The 20,319-nt window shown below is 37.5% G+C and overlaps 1 protein-coding gene across 1 annotated transcript; it reads left to right on the forward strand.

Annotated features, from left to right (window-relative positions):
• The first annotated feature begins 20,047 nt into the window (after positions 1-20,047).
• On the forward strand, positions 20,048-20,317 carry LOC145163759 (Wound-responsive family protein). Its single transcript, XM_079082539.1, has one exon. The coding sequence runs from the start codon at positions 20,048-20,050 to the stop codon at positions 20,315-20,317; it is 270 nt and encodes an 89-aa protein (XP_078938665.1).
• The last annotated feature ends 2 nt before the right edge of the window (positions 20,318-20,319 follow it).

A 20,319-nucleotide genomic window follows, 5' to 3' on the forward strand; every position in this document is an offset into this window, starting at 1 on the left:
TCTTCCCACAACTACTGCCCCTCCTGTTTTCACAGGGGTGCAAGGGGGAGAAAGGAAGTCAACAGAAGAAGAAGCGAAAGTGGTGGGCAAGGTATTTTCATCTAGCATCCCTTCAACAAAACAAGTAATTGTGGCTGCTCAACCAGTGACCTCAACAATCGTAACAACATTACCAATTACAAGAACAATTTCGAAAGGAATTGTAATTGGTAAACCTTTGGAATCTGGTGGAAGTGGTTCGAAGCTAAAAGACGTAACTGAAAAATCTGCTTCGAAAGACAAAGGAAAATCAATTCTGGTTGAAAAATCTAAAGAAGAAAAGAAGGCTGAAGCTGTAGCTGAACTCTAGAAAATGAGGCTTATTCAAAGCATCATGACTCAAAGGGCTGGTGATCCGAAGGGCATGAATAAAGGTGATCCAGCAAAACATTACAACTATGAAACAATCGAAGCCTTGGTTGCCTTTAATCACATGTACTCATTTGATAAGAAGCCAAAACAGAGTTATGTGGTTACAAACATTGATGCATGCCAGTTGGATTTCCCTATAAATGAGATGATGTTCATCATGCCTCAGTTCAAAGCTGAAGGGAATTTCAAAGAAAAAGATGAAGGGACTCATATGAAAATTCGTTTTCATGCAGTACTTGGCAAAGCCCCTGAGGATGTTTGGTCACTGATCAAGATCAAGAAGGTGATAAGCATGAAAAAGGATGTGGTCTTTGAAAACATTGTTCAAAATGTTAAATATGTTGTGGCCAGGGAAAATGGAAAAACATGTGAATTCACTATTGCAGATTTTCCTCTGATGAACTTGTATGACCTTATACAAGTGGCATTGCTTCTGAAAGACAAATCCTTTTCTTTTCTGCAAAACACAGATCCAGAGGAATTCAAACTTGGAGTTGCTCACATCAAAATCTTCATTGAGAATTATTATGAGTGCCTAGCACTGACTGATGTGGAGTTGGCTACTGCAAAGGGAATGGAAGTAAAAGTTCCAATGGCTCCTTCGTTGACTCAGACTTAGTTAAAGAAATATGATGATGGAGAAATATGTTTAAAGCCATTTGGAATAGTTTTTGCTGGAAAGGATAAAGTTGGAAAAGCGAAGCGGTTTTTGTTCCAAGCTAGCGAAGTGGAGAGATATTCTACATCTCAATATACGAACTTGATTGTTCGTATGAACCACTGCAAAAAGAACAATGAAGGAGACAAGAAGGAATTGAAGAAAATTATTTCTTGGTATACTGAGGTTCGAAGAGTTTTGCTGTACTCCATTACTCTACTTACAAACTGAAGACTTCGACTTTGATTACAAAGGGGGAGATTGTTAGGGTCGAAATGTTGTAATAGTCGAAGTTTGTATTTAGGGTCTTCGAACATTTTTGTAATGTATTTTACTAGGGCATAATATTCGAAGCTTCATGTTTAGTCCTTAGTATATTTTTTGTACGCTTTTCTCTTCTATAAGTAGGAGTGGTTACTAGTGTCTTAGTAACGAAATCTTTACAAAATATTCATTGTACTCTGTAAAATTTGCAAAAGCGTAATAGAGCCAAACAGATCATATTTACATCGGTGTTCAAATCTTTCAATTCTACTTTGAATTTACACTCTAATTCGTTCAATACTTGATTCATTGTCTCATCAAAAGTGTTAAGAAGATGATTAGTGAACTCGGTTCCATTATCACTGCGGATGCGTCTAACTGGAAGCTTGATCTGAAGTTCGATTTCTTTGATGAAGTTGATGAAGATATGCGGTGTCTCTGATTTGAGTCTGAGAAAGAAGACCCATGTGAAGCGTGTATAGTCATCAACAATAACCAGTATATAGTTCTTGTGGTGGAGGCTGGCTACGGTTGATGGACCGCAGAGATCAATGTGCAATAACTCCAGTGGGTCAGAAATAGAAGAGTCCATTATCAGAGGGTGACTTGCTTTAGACTGCTTACCACATTCACAAGTCGGACAGAGAGTATCGTTGCTAAATTTGAGAATAGGGAGACCGCAGACTAGTTCTCCAGTGACTAAGTTGTTGATGTACCGGAAGTTGAGATGAGCTAGCTTACGGTGCCATAGCCAGCTGACTTCGGATACAGCTTTGGACAAGAAACACAATTGCAGTTTACCAATGATTAGAGACACATCCAAAGGGTACATGGTACCTTCGGATCGAGATTTGATCAGGCAAGTGTTTCTATCACTCGTCATTACGTAGCAAAACTGATCATCAAATTCAACACGATGTCCTGCTTTACATAGTTGGCCAACACTGATGAGATTGTGTTTAAGGCTTTCTACATAAGCAACCTTCTGAATGGAAAAGTTCCCCTTAGTGAGAACACCGTAACCTCGGATGACACCGTTTGCATTGTTACCAAACGTGACATTTCCACCATTGCATATAGGCCTGAAATCCCGAAGGTACTCTAACCTTCCGGTCATGTGCAAGGAGCAGACACTGTCAATTAACCACTCTTCTTCTTGTTCCTCCTTGCACAAAGCCTGAGAATTACACGGTTAGTTTAGGCATCCAAACAAGTTTGGAGCCTGGGACAATTGATGTGTTTCTGAGTGATGCATGGTCCGAGGTTGCAAGGACATGTCTCTTGTCAACTTTTGAGCCTAGTCCTGGGTGTTTGAGTAGATTTGGAGTGTTGTGATGTTTTGAAAAAATACGAGGTTTCTGACTCTGACTCGATTTGACATGAGATAAAACCTTTTGACAGCTACACTGACATTTATAAAAGGAGATTTTGTCTTTTGATCTAACACTGTGATTGGTCAGCGGTTTTAAGGATGTTTTGGATCTGTTACCGGTCCAAGATGGGTTATTCCTGACACGAGTGTTTTTGGGTTTTGAAAAAGTCTGTTTATGAAAGGTTTTAACACGTGTAGATTTCTGAATTCTTTTTGATGGATTTGGTAAGATACCCTTCCATTTGAAATTTTGACGTGACTTTAAAAGTGTTGGAGTGGGTAAAATACCTTTCCATTTAGGATCATTTGAAGAATAGACCTGAAAAACATAGTTTCGAAAAGATTGAACACCCTTTTGGGTTGTGTCAGAAGGAGTAGGAATGACTTTTGAAACTGAACTTTCCTTTGTGTTTGTTTTCTTGAAAGAAGAGTTTTTTGAAATGTAGTGAGAGAAAACAAATTTTTTAGGACTTTTGGATTTAGGAAATCTGACTTGCTTCTTGTTTTTTGAAAAAGTTTGTCTATTAGTGCCGCGAGATCTGATTTCTTCTTTAAAAGCCTTTTTTGCGAAAGATTTTGGTGAACCGCAGTCATTGTTGTTCAACTGCGGTTTCCTGGAATTCTTAGAATGATTTTGAAAACGCGGAGTTGAGTCATCAGAACTTGAGGATTCAGGAATTTGGGAACATTGACCTACTTCAAAATTTTCTATAGGTAGTTCATGAAATATTGGCTGAAGAGTTACAGTTCCTTGAACTGATGACTGCGGTAGGGATGACTTGACTACCGCTGAGTAAGTCTTAGATGGGACTTCGGTGGGACATTTGTGGGACATTTGACTACAGTGAGAGACACTGCGGTCTAAGGACAGAGATGGAAAGTCTTTTGAGACTTCGGGGCCCTCAACAACAATCTCTTCATCAACTACGGATGAAGTTTGAGAATTTGGATAGATGGTGCCACAGATAGGAATTTGATCACATGTGTGACCCGAAACCTCCGGCACAATTTCCTCAATGACACAATTATTGCTTAAGTAGTGCAGTCTACCGAAGTGAGTTTTAATATCTTCGGGAAAAGTCTTGTCATTGACAGGGAAATGAAATTCTCGGTCTGGAGGGACATACAATCTGTCGTTGTTGAACCGGGGTGAGGAATCCATTGAGGTAGGATATCCATTTGACCAACCCCAATTGTATGTATTGTCCACGGTTCCATTGTTTACCAAATTTTCAATAGCTTCACTTTCATTAAACAATTTTTCAATTAAGAGATTTAAGCGTACAATTTCTCTCTGAGCTAAATCTCTCTGGTTCAAAGCTATCTCTAATTGGGTTGCACTTAAAATTCTTGCATCCTTTTCTAACTCTAGGTCCTTCTCTAACATAGCCATCTTAAGTCTTTTGTTATCCAGTCATCCTCTCACGTGGAACATCTCTTGGGACGCAATGTTCTTCTCATCTAAGGCTTTATTATAGTCTGTAAGGACGGCAGCACAAGTGTCATTAAGATCATCTATGTAAGGCTGACAGTCATGCATGCTATAGTTTAGAGTTTGGATCATGAGTTTTACCTGTTCGACGATGCTTAGTGTTCCATCCTTTGCCATGTAGCAGTAGTTCTTATTCAACATTGTAGACCCATCATCATCCGCAGTGGCCAGCATGCAGATTTTCCCTTTTCCTTTGACACTGCTGATGGCCTCATCTTCGTCACCGGATGACCAGACTTGATGGTCTCTTTTGACATGGGCCACGTATGCCTTTGCCTTTTCAGTTTTTTCTTTGTCTTCCAACTCTTGAGCCATTCTAAGGTAGAATGCTCTGTCTTTTACTACATTGGCCTTACAATCTCGTGCAAAGTGATTCTCTTTGTTGCATTTGTGACAAATTACAACATCAGTCTTGTCTTCTGAAGGAGTACCAGAGTCAGTGATTTGAGGAGACTGCGGTACCTCCTTTGGTTGAATATTCTGAGATTGCGGTGGTGGATTAGAACTTTTGGGAAATCGAGAGTAGTTATTCTGAGAACCGAAGTTACGGTTGAATGGAGGTTTGTTGAACTGCTGATTCTTGCGGAAGGAAGGAGGTGGTAGACGGTTGAACTGTTGGCTAACCAGAGCAATAACCTTCTGAAAATCTTCTTCATCATCATATTCAGAATCCGCTTCGTATGACTGCGGTAGAGTGTCATACGAGGAAGGGTAAGGTGACTGCGGTGGAGCTTGTGCTATGAGAGCAAGTGGTCCTCCGAAGTCAGCACAGTCTTTGAGTACGGTGGATTCTTGAGCTTGCAGCTCTCCATAGAGCTTGTAAAGTGACAGGGAGTGAATCTTTCTATCGCCTTGGACTATCATCTTGGCCGTAGTCCAATGTCTGCCCAAACCATTAAGAAACTGAAGATTGATTTCATGGCTACTGCGGATGGTGCCCGCATTGGATAACTTGGTGACTATCAGGTTGAACCTTTTGAAGGAGTCTTCCAAACTTTCTCCATTATGAGCTTTGAAGTTGTTGAACTCGTTGAGTGCGGTAGTAAGCTTCTTATATTGTGCTTGTTCTGAGCCTTCGTACAGGTTTTTAAGAACATCCCATATCTCTTTCGCTGATTTGCAATTTATGATAATATCGAAGTTGTCAGGAGCAACTCCGCAGGAGATTTCATAAAAAGCAACAGCATCATTTTCCATTTTATCGAGATCATCCTTGGTGGGACGGCTCATGGCTGGTTGACCTCCTCCTAGCCTGGTTGCAGCGCCGTCAGTTTGGACTGGTGTAAGGACTGGAACATGTGGTCCTTCTTCTACGGATCGCCATACATCTCTACCCAGTCTTCTCAAGTACCTTTCCATTCTTTGTGACCAGTGATGATATTCATTTGCGACTAGTATTGGGGCTCGGTTAGAACCACCAACACTGTTGGAAACATTTAGAGATAATGATTGTGCCATTTGAAATTGTTTTTTTTGTTTTGAAGAAATGAGCTTTAGTGGTATAGAAGGCTCTTTGAAAAATCAGAGTTCCGTTTTCAAAAAGCAACCACTTTGGCTCTGATACCAATTGTTGAGAGAAAAACTTGGAGACATACTTGAACAAAAGTTAGAACAAGTATAATGCAGAATAGTTAATCTCAAAGGATCTAAAAGCTCAACAATAATATAGTTAGATAGTTAGAGAGTTAGTTGCGGAAATGTAAAGGAATGGAAATGACAGCAATTGTTATATCAAGAAGACACTTAAGCTGATTCATAACAAGGAATGCATTCATTCCAAGTTAATAAGGAAGATCAAGCTTAGTGATTAAGTCTTAAAGACTTGCTCCGAAGAGGGATTATGATCAGCAGGATTATGATAAGATTTAAGTAAGAAGATATGAGTGAAGAAAGATAAGAGAGATAACTTCATAATGTGTATTCAGATAGAATTCATAAGTTATCGGTTCCTTTTCTTATCACTATGAATACAAAGAGAGTAAGTCTCTATTTATAGAGACTTAGAAACTACACTAGATTACAACTCTATAAGCAGCCGTGCAAGGCATACTGGATAATAGAGTGTATTACATAAAAGACAAATAACGTAATCTACCTAAGTTGACTGCGGTAGCTGACTCAGGTTGCTGATGAACAAGATTGACTCCGGGTGCTGAAGCGGTTGCGGTAGAAAGATGGTTGTGGTAGCTGAGATGGTTGCGGTAGCTGAGTTCAAGAGGGTCACTTTTATGATTCAACAGGAGTGGGAAGAGTTTTGGCTATAGGCCACGAGGAAGCGGTAGCAAACCCTACAGTGGTCACTGGTACGTTTCTCCTCAATAACTCTTATGCATGCATACTGTTTGATAGTGGAGCGGAGAGGAGTTTCGTGAACCAGAAATTTGCACACTTACTTAAACAACAATCACGCGCACTTAAAGAACCGTTCACTGTAGAAATGGCTAACGGAAAGACTGAGAGCACTAGCTGCATATACATAGGATGTACCCTAACTCTAGATAGCCATTAAACAATCGAGACTATGATTACGGCATCCCTTTTCATAGTTCTTAAAATTGTTTAGACACACCTGTGAGCTATCTAAGATAAGGTGTATGATATTGATAAAGTTTTATCAAAGCAATCTAGTATCAGAAATCTGAACTTTGGTAAGAAAGTCAATAAAGTATTGATTTCTAGAAGTCCAGCTGATTTCTGATTACATGTCAAAGCTAGTGGGAGCATGAGTGTTATGCTAATAATCATCATGTTAGTGGGAGCATGATAATTATGATAAAGATTGCAAGTTAGCAATGTTAATTATAGAAAACAAAAGTTTCAATTCGTGAGGCTGCAGGGGTTGAAAAAGTTGTTTTGCTATAATTAAGGGAGAGAAAATTATACTTCATTTCAATTCTAAAAGCTTAGATTGAGATTTTAATCGTATTTAGTCAATGATATATATATGAATTTCATGTTGGAATGACTCAACATAAGGAAATTCTATATATGGGTCCATTATCTGCGTTCTATAATTCGATTATGATTACGGCATCCCTTTTCATAATCTGAATTATGAGAACTTGGCAAATAGAAATGGAAATGTTATAGCAAAAGACTGGTTTAGTCTTTATGTGAGACATCATGACTCGAGTCCCATATGCTTCGGATATAGGATCGATTACATGTGCTATATTTATCCTTTCTAAAATTTTCCAAATGCTTGGGGCATTAAGAAGGGAAAAGGTCTAGAACTGGATATGACTAAAAGGATTAAGCAATTGTCGAGGACAATCTAAGGTTTACCAAAGATTGATTGCTCAAGGACAGTTGGAAGTATAGTGTTAATTCTGGAAGGACCATATTGACATAATCTGTAAGGAGGCAACTCTTGTTCAGAGGTGATAGTCAAAATGGAATAAGAAAATGTTTCTAAGTTGGAAATTATTCAATCTGTGTAAGATTAGGAAACTTAATGCAAGAAGGATGTTTCCAAGGAGTTGATCTCCTTGGAATGCTCTGTAATGGTTGTTGTCAAGTATTTCTGACTCTGTGCATAATCATTACAGGAGGATCAATGCATATAAGTTTAGAATCTAACAGATTTCAGTAAATTGCATGAATTTGGAATTCTTGCATTTGCAGTAAGGATTTGGGACTGTGAAAGAGGATCATTGGAGTTATGTTCAATTGATCTAATTCATAAAGTGAAGATCATAGACAAACATAGTATGCATACTTGGTGTATGGCATGACTAGTGTTTAGAAAACATAGTGTACATGCTTGGAGCATGGGACAACTATTGTTTTAAATTCAAGAATAAAGTTGATAGCTGAAACAGTATACAATGAATAATGTGTAATCATATGGTGATAAATAAAAGGTGTTTTATTTATGTTCATAGGTTTTGATACCATATTAGATTCTATTATTATTGTGTTTCATTTTGCATGTTTTGGCTTCCAGAATAACTAGGTCGTTCTTCCTGATTGACTAAGTTATTCAAACTATCCACAGTCGGTCATATGTTGGAAGTAGATATGAATCAAGACTGTCATGGGTTGGCTTGTAGAGGTCTAAGATGTTGGACAAGGGACTACAACACTCATGAGTGCTCATAAGTTCTGAGTATTGGATTCAACCCGCGCTCATTGGAATCACTTCATGGATTTTATCACGAGTGATCATGAGACGATAATATCTTATATTCTTCAAACCTAGAGATATGAGTTGTTACTATGAGTTGGTTGTACATTGATTGCACGAAAACGCATTCGGTAACTCGGTGTTATAAAACGTGCCTTTGTGTATGATTCAACAAGTAGTAGAACAAGCCATATGAGTCGAAGTTTATCCATTCCTTTTACCTTCGGGATAAAAGCGATATATGTGGGCCCCTCGATGATTTGGTGATGACAAATGTAAGTGCTCGGCCGGGCCTGGACTAATTTGATTTGTTCAATTAGTCAGTCGTCATAAATCGGAAATCGGGAAACAACAAATGGACAGAGAGAATGATTATAATCCATGTCTCAGTCCATATGATATCTAGAATGGAGGAATATATGATCCCTTATCTAATGGACAAGTCATTGACAAAGGTCAGAGTTCATCTACAAAGTCAGAGTTCGACAGCGGCTTTTGAGAGCTACGATTGCCAGTTGGTTCCTGAAGTCATACGCAATAATAGTTTTAGACTTATCCAAGTGGGAGACTGTTGGATTAGTGTCTAAGTCCATAACTATAATTGGTATGTACTTGACCCGACTCGGCATGGTCCATTTGGGTTGCATGGTCCATTTGGGTTGCATGGCATGGTCCATTTGGGTTGCATGACATTTTGTGACATATTAATATATTATAAGTTCTAATATATTAATATGAAATCATGTTATTTAATTAGTATTGATCAAGAATTAATTTGGACTTAATTTAGTGATCAAAAAGAGACTAATTAAATATATGGGGATTGATTGTGTAAATCATTCATTCTTATATATGTGGGCTTATGATCCAAGATTCCTTTGTGTTGGGTTTAACCCATGTGGTGATCCATGGATACTCCATGGAGGTTAAAACCCATGGAGCATAAGGAATGGGTAAAGTCATGAGTTACATGGTGTAACCCTAATAGCCACACTATATAAGAACCCCTTTAGTTCAAGAAATTGGCACTAGTGATACATATTTTGAGGGCTAGCCAATTTGAACATGTATGTCTTCTTCTCATGGTTATTCCAAGAGTTCATGATGTTGTGTGAACCATTTGAGGTGTCACACTTGGGGCACTAGGCTCTCAAGCTTCATGGAGTCAAGCAACAACAATGAGGTATGTATTCTATCTATTTTATTATCCTAGTATCAATGTTTTGGTATGCTAGTTAGGATAATACCTTGGATAATCATATTTGCATGTATAATAGAGAAAACATAGATCCAAGGTATTTAGGGTTGCATGTACACTTAGGAGTGTTAGAATGCTCAAAACCCAACAGTGGTTAGCGAAGAGGGAATTCACGTGGACCCTTCCAAAATAAAGGCCATTGAGAACTGGTCAGCACCGAAGACGCCTACAGAAATTTGTCAATTTCTAGGCCTCGCTGGCTACTATCGTAGGTTCATTCAGAACTTCTCTAGGATCGAAAAACCGTTTACTACATTGACCCAGAAAGGTGTGACCTTTAACTGGGAAGAGAAACAAGAAAATGTGTTTCAAACGCTGAAGCGAGCCTTATGCAGCGCACCGATACTATCCCTCCCAGAAGGGATAGAAGACTTCGTGGTTTATTGCGATACATCCAACCAAGGGCTTGGCTGTGTTCTTATGCAACGAGGTAAGGTCATCGCCTATGCCTCAAGACAGCTAAAGATACACGAAGTCAACTACACCACACATGATCTTGAGTTAGGAGCAGTGGTATTTTCTTTGAAGATCTGGAGACACTACCTGTATGGTACCAAAAGCACTATCTTTACAGACCACAAAATCCTTCAACATATATTCGACCAGAAGGAGCTCAACATGAGGCAACGACGGTGGGTCGAGCTACTCAATGACTACGAATGCGAAATTCGTTATCATCCCGGTAAAGCCAACGTAGTAGCTGACGCCCTAAGTCAGAAAGAATACTCTGGTCGTAGAGTCAAATCATTGACTATGACTATCCATTCACATCTGTCCACACAAATTAAGGAGGCTCAGCTAGAAGCCTTGAAACCTGAAAATGTGGCGGGTGAATCCCTGAGAGGGATGGATAAAAACTTGGAAGTCAAGGGTGGCGGAGACTTATATCTTATGGATCGGATCTGGACACCGAGGCACGGTGGTTTCAGAGACTTGGTCATGACCGAAGCGCACAACACTCGATATTCCGTCCACCCAGGTTCTGATAAGATGTATCTTGACCTCAAAAAGTTATACTAGTGGCCTAACATGAAAGCAGAGATTGCTACCTTCGTGAGTAAGTGTCTTACTTGCACCAAGGTTAAGGTCGAATTCCAGAAACCCTCAGGTTTACTTCAACAACCGGAGATACCTGAATGGAAGTGAGAGCGGATCACAATGGACTTCATAACCAAATTTCCCAAGACAACGGGTGGTCTCGATACCATTTGGGTGATCATAGACAGGTTAACAAAGTCCGCACACTTCCTGCCTATCAAAGAAACTGACAAGATGGAGAAACTAACAAGAACCTACATTAGGGAGATTGTACGGCTGCATGGTGTTCCCATATCCATTATCTCTGATAGAGATAGTAGATTCACTTCAAGGTTCTGGCAGTTTCTATAAAGTTTCCTAGGTACTAGGCTGGACATGAGTACAGCCTACCATCCGCAAACCGATGGACAAAGTGAGAGGACTATTCAAACTTTGGAAGATATGTTGCAATCCTGTGTGATAGACTTTGGAAAGGTATGGGATACTCATCTACCCCTTGTCGAGTTCTCCTACAATAACAGTTATCACACGAGCATAAAGTCTGCTCCATTTGAAGCCCTCTATGGCCGGAAGTGCAGATCCCCTCTGTGTTGGGCTAAAGTGGGTGACACACAGTTAGCTAAAGGACGAGTTCCTGACAGCACTCTCACAGGTCCAGAAATCATTTGGGAAACGACAGAGAAGATTGTTCAGATTCGTGAATGATTGAAAGCCTCTAGAGACCGACAGAAAAGCTACGCAAACAAGAGAAGGAAACCTTTGGAATTCCAGGTTGGTGACCGTGTTCTATTGAAGGACTCACCCTGGAAGGGCTTGATACGCTTCGGAAAGCGTGGGAAGCTAAATCCAAGATACATAGGGCCTTTTGAGATCATTTCTAGGATCGTCCCTGTAGCTTACAAACTCAAACTACCTCAAGAACTCAGTAACATAAACCCTACTTTTCACGTTTCGAACTTGAAAAAGTGTCTATCCGACGAGACTCTTGTTATCCCACTCGATGAAATCGAGATCAGCGAGATCCTCAACTTCGAGGAAGAACCAGTAGAGATCATGAACCGAGAAGTCAAGCAAACGAAGAAAAACTGTATCGTGATAGTGAAGGTTCGCCGGAATGCCAAGAGGGGACCTGAATTCACTTGGGAGTGCGAGGATCAAATGAAACTGAAATATCCTCATCTTTTTCCATGGTTATTTGTATTTGCTTAAACTCTAATTTCGGGACGAAATTCCCTTTAACAGGGGGATGATGTGACATCCCGAAATTTTTATCTTGTAAAGCCAATCACTTCAATCAAATGGCAGACTTGTTTCTGCTATCTTTTAGCATTGTTAAGGGTCTATTTGAGTGTTCTAAGACTAGTACATACAAGGATTGTGTGTTAGGATGTCTTAGCTAAAGTTCAACGTGTTGCATTCGAGCCGGAAACTCCATCACAAGGAGTTTACGACCGCAAACTAGAGTTTACAGCCGTAAACTCTTGACAGCCGTGAACTCCTCCCTATATCATATACTTCCTTCATTATTTCTTCACTTCTCACATTTCCAAGTCAAGAACACTCATTTCTCTCTCAAGTATCATCAAGAACACTTCCATTTCTCTTCAAATTTGTAAGTGATTCTTCATTTGTTTCTTGATATCTATCTTGATTTTGTTAAACCCTTTGATTTCATCCATGAGTTCAACTCTTTTAGGTTAGATCTTCAAATCTTCATCCTTTTCTTCAAGAACACCAAGAACACCAAGAACACACACTAATTCTTTGGGCCGTAATCACCCTATAAGCTTCCAAAACGTAAGTATCTCTTCCATATACTTGTTATTCATTAGAAGCTCTTGATTTCCATCCGAGAATCAACCATTTTATGCATGAACTTGAAGAGTTTACGGCCGTAAACCCTTTATGTGGCCGTAAACCCTTCTTAGTTCATGAGTTGGCCGTAAACCCGTCAACGTATGGCCGTGAACTCCCTTTTATGCAATCATTTGTGATTGTAACACTTCATATCAAGTGTTTCCTAGTCCCTAAGGTTTTTCCCTTACATGATTAGTTTTTTATATACACTAATTATATACATATATGTGTTAATTATATGCATATTAGGATCTGTCTGTGCTTGGGACTTCACTTGGCATAAGTAGCATCTTATATCGATCTTTCATTCGAATCACTCACTACAGGTGAGTTCATACCCCTAACTTATCTTTTAAATGATTTTAAATGTTTTTATGGGGGGAATACAAGTAGAAAACAATATAGTTATAATATCAATCATATATGATTTATAACTATCAAACAAAAGGATTTCTTCAAAACTGTGTTATCAAACAAACTGTTTCAAATCATTTTATAAACTTCTTTTATATCAAATCATATCCGTCTATCTATTTACGTATAAGTATGCTTTAACAAACTTAGGCCTATTGCTAGATACCTTGAATCCTGTTCCTTGTTTGGTTGTGGGCTCGAGGTAGGATCACTACTCCGAATGTCGGTTAAATCATAGTTATACTTATTAAATACATATGTGGATATTAAACTCATTTTTAAGGATTATACTTAACTTAGTTGCTTGGTAAGTAATTGAGTCTTTTCTATACATTAGTAACAGTTAAACAATCATACTAGTAAACTATAATAGGTATAGTTTAGGAGAATACTACTTACTATTTCTAGAACAATGAAACTTACAAGAGTCAGTTCATATATGAGTCAGTTCAAACATACTAATACTAGAACAAGAAGGAACATACTAATACTAGAACAAGAAGGAACATACTATAACTAGAACAGAAGGAACATACTATTCACTAGAACAGAAGGAACATACTATACAAATACAATAACGAAGATAACATTAATGTGAGTCACTACTTCATGGCACGACAATATACTGTTGTGTCACATTTTGTAACCAAAGTCTCCTGGAGGGAGATCGTGAGTTTGTGTATAGATCTATACATGATTGACCATCCTACACCTTGCTGCTAGCTACAGTGGGACCGACAGGTCTACGGGTGACGAATGTCATACCATTTCGACGTCTTTGATCGTCGTGTTTTACTAGTCAATCAAGTATGGTTATAATCTCATCACATTTTACCTTAATTAAACAATTGGTTTTAAGGTAGTTAGTACATCTGTAGTTACTTTATACAATACTGCTGTACATCGTCATTTTCCCATTACATTCATATAGTGATATTCTCACATAAACAGTAATGTAAACTATTTTCTGGTAATGATAGTCATACTTGGGAAAAACACTCACTTTTATAAAAGGATAAACATACAAAACAATCGGGTCTTGGTAGAAGACTACTTTCCAATTTAGTAGAAAATATAGGATTTTCTAGGAAGTATACAAACATTTACATCAAATTCTTACAAACATTTTAATCAAACTTATACAAACAATGACACTAAAATACTTATGAACTCACCAGCTTAAATGTTGATCTACGCTTTCAAAATAACTTGTATTCTCAGGTCACCAGTAGACAGGTACCGATGACCAGGTTTTGAGAAGATGGAACGTGTCCAAGACTTGTCTTTTATTTTGATTCATATTTTGGTGTCTTTCAAACTATACACAGAACACACTTGTATTAAATTATATTATTAATGCAATGGATGATGTTGTTGATTGCTTTACTATTATGATTTATGCATTGTTATGATACTGTACATGAAGTTCTCCATCCCCGAACATTTCCGCCGTTCTGGTTTGGGGGTGTGACATAAAGAAAAAATTCGAAATTAATTCTAGGTTTGTGTACAGGAATCACGTAATGGGTTTGATATTCTTGTATGTTCTTATTGTATGCTTCGTGGGAACCTGCTTCATTTGGAAAATCATATATTCTTTTTGAACCCTTGCTTCCTTAAACAAGAGTAGGTTAAGATTTGATGTCAACCATGGATGGTGGGTTGTGTAAGGTCAATCCTTATAATCTGATGTGTAAAACCTTTATCACGTTGAACACATCATCAACGCCAGTGACGTTAATCGGGATTTAGAAGACAACGTGATATATTACTTGTTAGTTAAGTATCGTGATTCGTTATCTTTGTGATAGGATATGTTCTGTGTAGTATACATCTTTAATATATAATAGTTATCTTAGTTATTTTAAACCCTGATATACGTAGGGATTTGAATCTAGAATATTCATCAACCTAGCATATAAGTTACACTAGGGTTGCATGTAAAAACATCTCTTTGTGCATTCTCTCCTTGTGAGAGATTTTCTTAATCAAAATTTGTTTTTGCTTAATCTCTTCATGTTCTTGTCATTCTTTGATATTTTATGTTCTTATTTCTATCCTTCGATTGCATTTAGAAGAGAACGTGATATATTACTTGTTAGTTAAGTATCGTGATTCGTTATCTTTGTGATAGGATATGTTCTGTGTAGTATACATCTTTAATATATAATAGTTATCTTAGTTATTTTAATCCCTGATATACGTAGGGATTTGAATCTAGAATATTCATCAACCTAGCATATAAGTTACACTAGGGTTGCATGTAAAAACATCTCTTTGTGCATTCTCTCCTTGTGAGAGATTTTCTTAATCAAAATTTGTTTTTGATTAATCTCTTCATGTTCTTGTCATTGTTTGATATTTTATGTTCTTATTTCTATCCTTCGATTGCATTTAGAAGAGAACGTGATATATTACTTGTTAGTTAAGTATCGTGATTCGTTATCTTTGTGATAGGATATGTTCTGTGTAGTATACATCTTTAATATATAATAGTTATCTTAGTTATTTTAATCCCTGATATACGTAGGGATTTGAATCTAGAATATTCATCAACCTAGCATATAAGTTACACTAGGGTTGCATGTAAAAACATCTCTCTGTGCACTCTCTCCTTGTGAGAGATTTTCTTAATCAAAATTTGTTTTTGATTAATCTCTTCATGTTCTTGTCATTGTTTGATATTTTATGTTCTTATTTCTATCCTTCGATTGGTATCAAAACAGGTACTTTTATCTCACAATGACTAAACCTCATATTCATCTTCTTCTTTCGACTCTAAACTCTTATCTAGTACCACTCCTGGAAACAAAATTCCTACTTCTTATGAAAAGAACTTTCCCATGTGGAAAAACAAAACTATGGTTGTTCTTGAAACCATGGATCATGATATGTTGGACATTATCGAAAAATGTCCATATATTCTCACCTTTGATGAAACAAAAGATGGCGTGAAGACTGGTGTCATTAAGAAAACTCATAAACATCGGTTTAATGAAGATGATAGGCGCCTACATAGCCTCAATGTTCGAGCTCGCGCTGAAATAGGCAACTCTCTCTTCCTTATGATGTCTACCACCTTGTTTAGAACCGTATCTCTACCAAAGTGATGATCGATAATTTGATACGTCAACGATAGCATATGAAGGAACCAACGAAGTCAAAGCCACCAGAGGAAACAATCTAAATCGCAAGTATGAGCACTTCTTTTCTCAAATGAATGAATCTATTACTCAAACTTTCAATCATTTTAATTGTTTGATTAACGACATGAGAAGATTTGCTATTTTCAAACATGAGTCTATCTTAGTTCTAAAGTCTCTAGATTCTCTTGATGACACAAGTCCATATAAATCCCACATACCTCCCGATCAATTCTCGCTCTATATTAGTGTAACACCCGTAGATCTGGGCTAGTCAATTTAGAGACTTTTGGCCTTAGTGATCTAAACAAAAGTTGGAGTGTACTTTAAACCGAGAACATACAAAAAAAGAACTCCCAAATCTGACTTCGTATGAGGAAGTTATGAATTTTCTAAGATTTGGCATAGCAGTGCACGACCCGAAACTCGAATTTTAGTTCGAGCGGTTTTTGGCTTACGTAACCTAAATGAGAGTTGAAGATCTCGTTAATAGGAACTCAACGGTAAAAAGACAGACGAAAACGGAGTCCGTATGAAGGAGATACGAATTTTTCGCGGTCATTTAACAATCTAATCTCCTCCTACTGTTAAATTCAATATCGGTCGAGAATTAGCCGATGGAGTCTAAATGAAAGTTGTAGATCTTGTTTTTACCTACGTGTGGAAAAAAGGAACGTCGAAAACGGAGCTCGTATGCGAAAGTTACAGGGTTTAGAAGTCGGCAGGGTGCTGCTGCAAAAGGGGTGACGTGGCTGAATATGGGCCAAGGCTTTCTCCCCAAGAAAACCCATTAGGTGATGACACGTGGCACCGACTCGGCGAGTCCGTGAACCGACTCGGCGAGTCCATTAGGAAATCAGCCTATAAATAGAGGTGTCGGGTTCTTTTATTTCTCACACCTCTCCCCTTCAACTTTCTCTCTCTACACTCTCTCTCTAAGGGTTCCTAACCCCCCCTAAGCCTAGGTAAACCCCCTAGCACCCAAAGGAAGCCCCGAGGCTCCCGGAGTCCCGAGAAAAGAGCCTTTCGGCTCGGGAACGCTGCTCCAGCAAAGCCCGGTTTTGCGAAAAACCCGCTGTAAGTGAGCTATGCCTACCCTATCTTTAGTATAGCTTATGTTTTAATATAGTAACATTATTAGGACCTTAAAATAATTATTTGAGCTGTTATTATGAGTTATATAGAGTGTTGTTTAAACGCTTATATAATAATAATAATAATAGCTAGACTATTAATTAGTCGCGGTTAACGTTAGACTAAACCCTAGTGGTATTGATACTAGGTTTTGTCAAGGGAAAATTGTTTTGAGATAACGAAGTGTTGTCCAAGTACCGAGTCACCACCTAATCAAGTGAGTGCATGGTCCCTTTCATCTTACACATAGATATGAAGTATTTAATATAAATTACGTGCTATGTGTGCATATTGTCTGAATACTTGCTGTCTATGCTGGGTGAAATATTTTTATACACGTTTTAAATGATTTAAATTGTATATGTATTTTACATCTACAAAATGTGTTGGGTAAAACATGGGTAGATGTAATAGTTGATGTGTGACCAAATAAAATAATGAGAGGCCTCGATATAGATGTTGTTGATGATCTTGTCATCTAGCGGAGTATAGATGACGACCACAGACTATTCTAGATAGTCCAGTGGAACGCTAGCAGGCTCGCAACCTGTAGGTGTTTATTTGAACTGTGTGCTCACTAGCAGTACTCCATCCCCCACATGGTTGCCTTATTTGACATGAATTGCTGAGGAACCCCCGAAGCATGTGTTGTCACCCCGATGAAAGTCCCTTAGACTAGGTCCCTTGTGTTAGATGTTTTAGGGACGTAAAGTGAGGATAACGGGAACGGGTAATCAGGTTTGTTTGGTTTGATAAAGTTAATAAACTTATTTATTGTGGGTTGAAAACCCTATGTACTCACCAGGTTTCCCAACCTGACCCACTCAGTTTATTTATATCACAAGTGTTGATATGAAGTCACATTACACTGAGAGATTAAGGAGATATAAATCACGAGTGATAATGAATGTAAGTTCTGTTTATGCTTATGTTTCTGTATTGACGATGACATCCCAAATGTTTTAAAATGAATAAAAATACTTTTCTTCGGAAATGCTTTGATAACGTATTTATCATGTTTTACTGGGAACAAATTCCACAACATTTTTATTAAAAGAGGTACTCTGATTTTTATAAAGCATAAACAAAATCGGTCTTTTCTGTCTGTGAAAATGGGGATGTCACAATTAGTCTTCTAAAAATCTAAAGTTAAACACAAAGACTATAAAGTACCTAACATAGATATAAAATAAATAAAAGTAAAATGTGTATGATGATTAACTAAAGATAAATAAAAATATGCTAAAATAAACTATAAAAATAAATAAATAAATGCACCTATCAATTAGATTTGATCATAGTTGGTTTTGTCTAGATGCTACTCTTCCAAGCTTTATGTGGATTTCTTTAAAGATAACACATTGATGATTATTACTCTCCAACAACAAAGGATAACTTTAATAAAGATAGTAAAATCAAATATCCCATCGTTGTGATATTTGATATATTGCATTCTAATTGGATAATTATGTTGGGATAGTTAAAATGTTTAAAGTTATTTTTCTTTCTACGTGCTTGGTTTCATAATGATTTTGGAATCAATTAAACACTCCCCAAGATAACGCACCATGGAGAAGCACATCATTTCCTATTTAATATTTATCATAACCAACACTCTCTTCAAATCACATGTTTTGTATGCTTTGCGTGTCTTATAAAATAAATTTTCACTCATGGATTATGTCCTGGTTCAACTAGCAACTTTTAACAACACAGCTTGTGATATGTATTTAGGAAGACATGTTTAATGGTCATGTAAGTGAAGTTGTATATATAAGATATGATGATTAAATTCTAAATATCCACGATGCATTCTTTCACTCTCGATATCAAAACATGTCCATGACTCCTCACTCTTTGTTTTTCCACTCCGCAGGCAAGGAAACAAGATTTAGTTTGTTTCTGTCCATAACCACGATGTTTTCAAGTATTTCCCTTTGAAGCAAACAATTTAGAAACTATGGAATCAATAAATTATTGGATCATCAATGAGAACACTTATTTAAAATGAGACTACAAACTAATGTCATATTCAAAATGAATCTCACGTTGCTACTGATGAATGCAAAGAACTCAAACCAATAGATATCATTCATTTTAATGTAAGCTAGCTGTTCCAAGATTTAATTTTTCCATGTTATAACTATACATATAGAGGCTAGAAAACCTTTTCTTTTTCAAGATTTGACTGCATGAACTCATTTCTAACAAAAGAATTGTGTAATGTTGGTGCTTGAAATAATTTTGTTAAAACCTTAATCCATATATGATTAAAAAAACTTATAAATACAATAAGTTCAAAAAATAAAAAAACTTATAAACTTACATGATTGATTTGTCATATAAGTAACATAAGTTCAAAATATACAATATCATATAGAATAAGTCGAAATTTTTATACAGCTAATAAAAAATATCATATTTTAAAATATTTTATATTGCATCTCAAGAAAATATCACATAGTCCAAAATGCTATTAATTTATGCCAAAACATTATTTTATGAAGATGATGGTTAATTTAGTTCCACCCAAAAAAATCATTTACTATTTTTACTATTATCCTATAAAATGAACAGGAATGGAAGTTACTAGAACAGACAAATAAGGAGTTATCACCCATTACGACATACTCAATCACTCCGGGACCCGCTGTATAGAAAATATAGAATGCGTCCAAAATTTTCACTGTTACTTCTCAAAACCACCTCCCCCCTGTAACTGGTTTCTTGTTTCCGGTTTCCGGTTTCATAGAGCACCAGAGAACCTCTCCCTCTATTAATACCCCCTTCACCCTTCGTTTATTTCACCTACGACACAAATACTCGTCGGAAATTTCCCACCGGAGGTTTTTAGATAGAAGATATCAACAAATTTCAAACATGAGTTATTTAAACCGTGTTTGGATGACCGCCGGGGTTGCCGTCGTCAACGGCCACACCGACCAAGGCCACAAACTGAAGTCAGGTATCAAATCGTTTCAGCAAGGCAAGAAAGCCTTCACTTCCTCCGCCGATCCGGCAGATCTCCGTCCGTTATCCGGCGTCGTAAGTTCTGATGTTGGAGGGTTCGTCGGCGGAGAGGAGAGGATGAAGCAGTCGGATGATTCTCTCCGACAAGTCATGTACTTGAACTGCTGGGGCCAGAGCTAAAA

Source organism: Lactuca virosa, chromosome 3 (genome assembly GCF_052849685.1).
Source record: "Lactuca virosa cultivar CGN04683 chromosome 3, Lactuca_virosa_CGN04683_v6, whole genome shotgun sequence".
Lineage (NCBI taxonomy): Eukaryota > Viridiplantae > Streptophyta > Magnoliopsida > Asterales > Asteraceae > Lactuca > Lactuca virosa.

Excerpts from the sequence above, each read along its gene's own strand:
- LOC145163759 (XM_079082539.1), top strand. The coding sequence starts at position 20,048 with ATGAGTTATTTAAACCGTGTTTGGATGACCGCCGGGGTTGCCGTCGTC.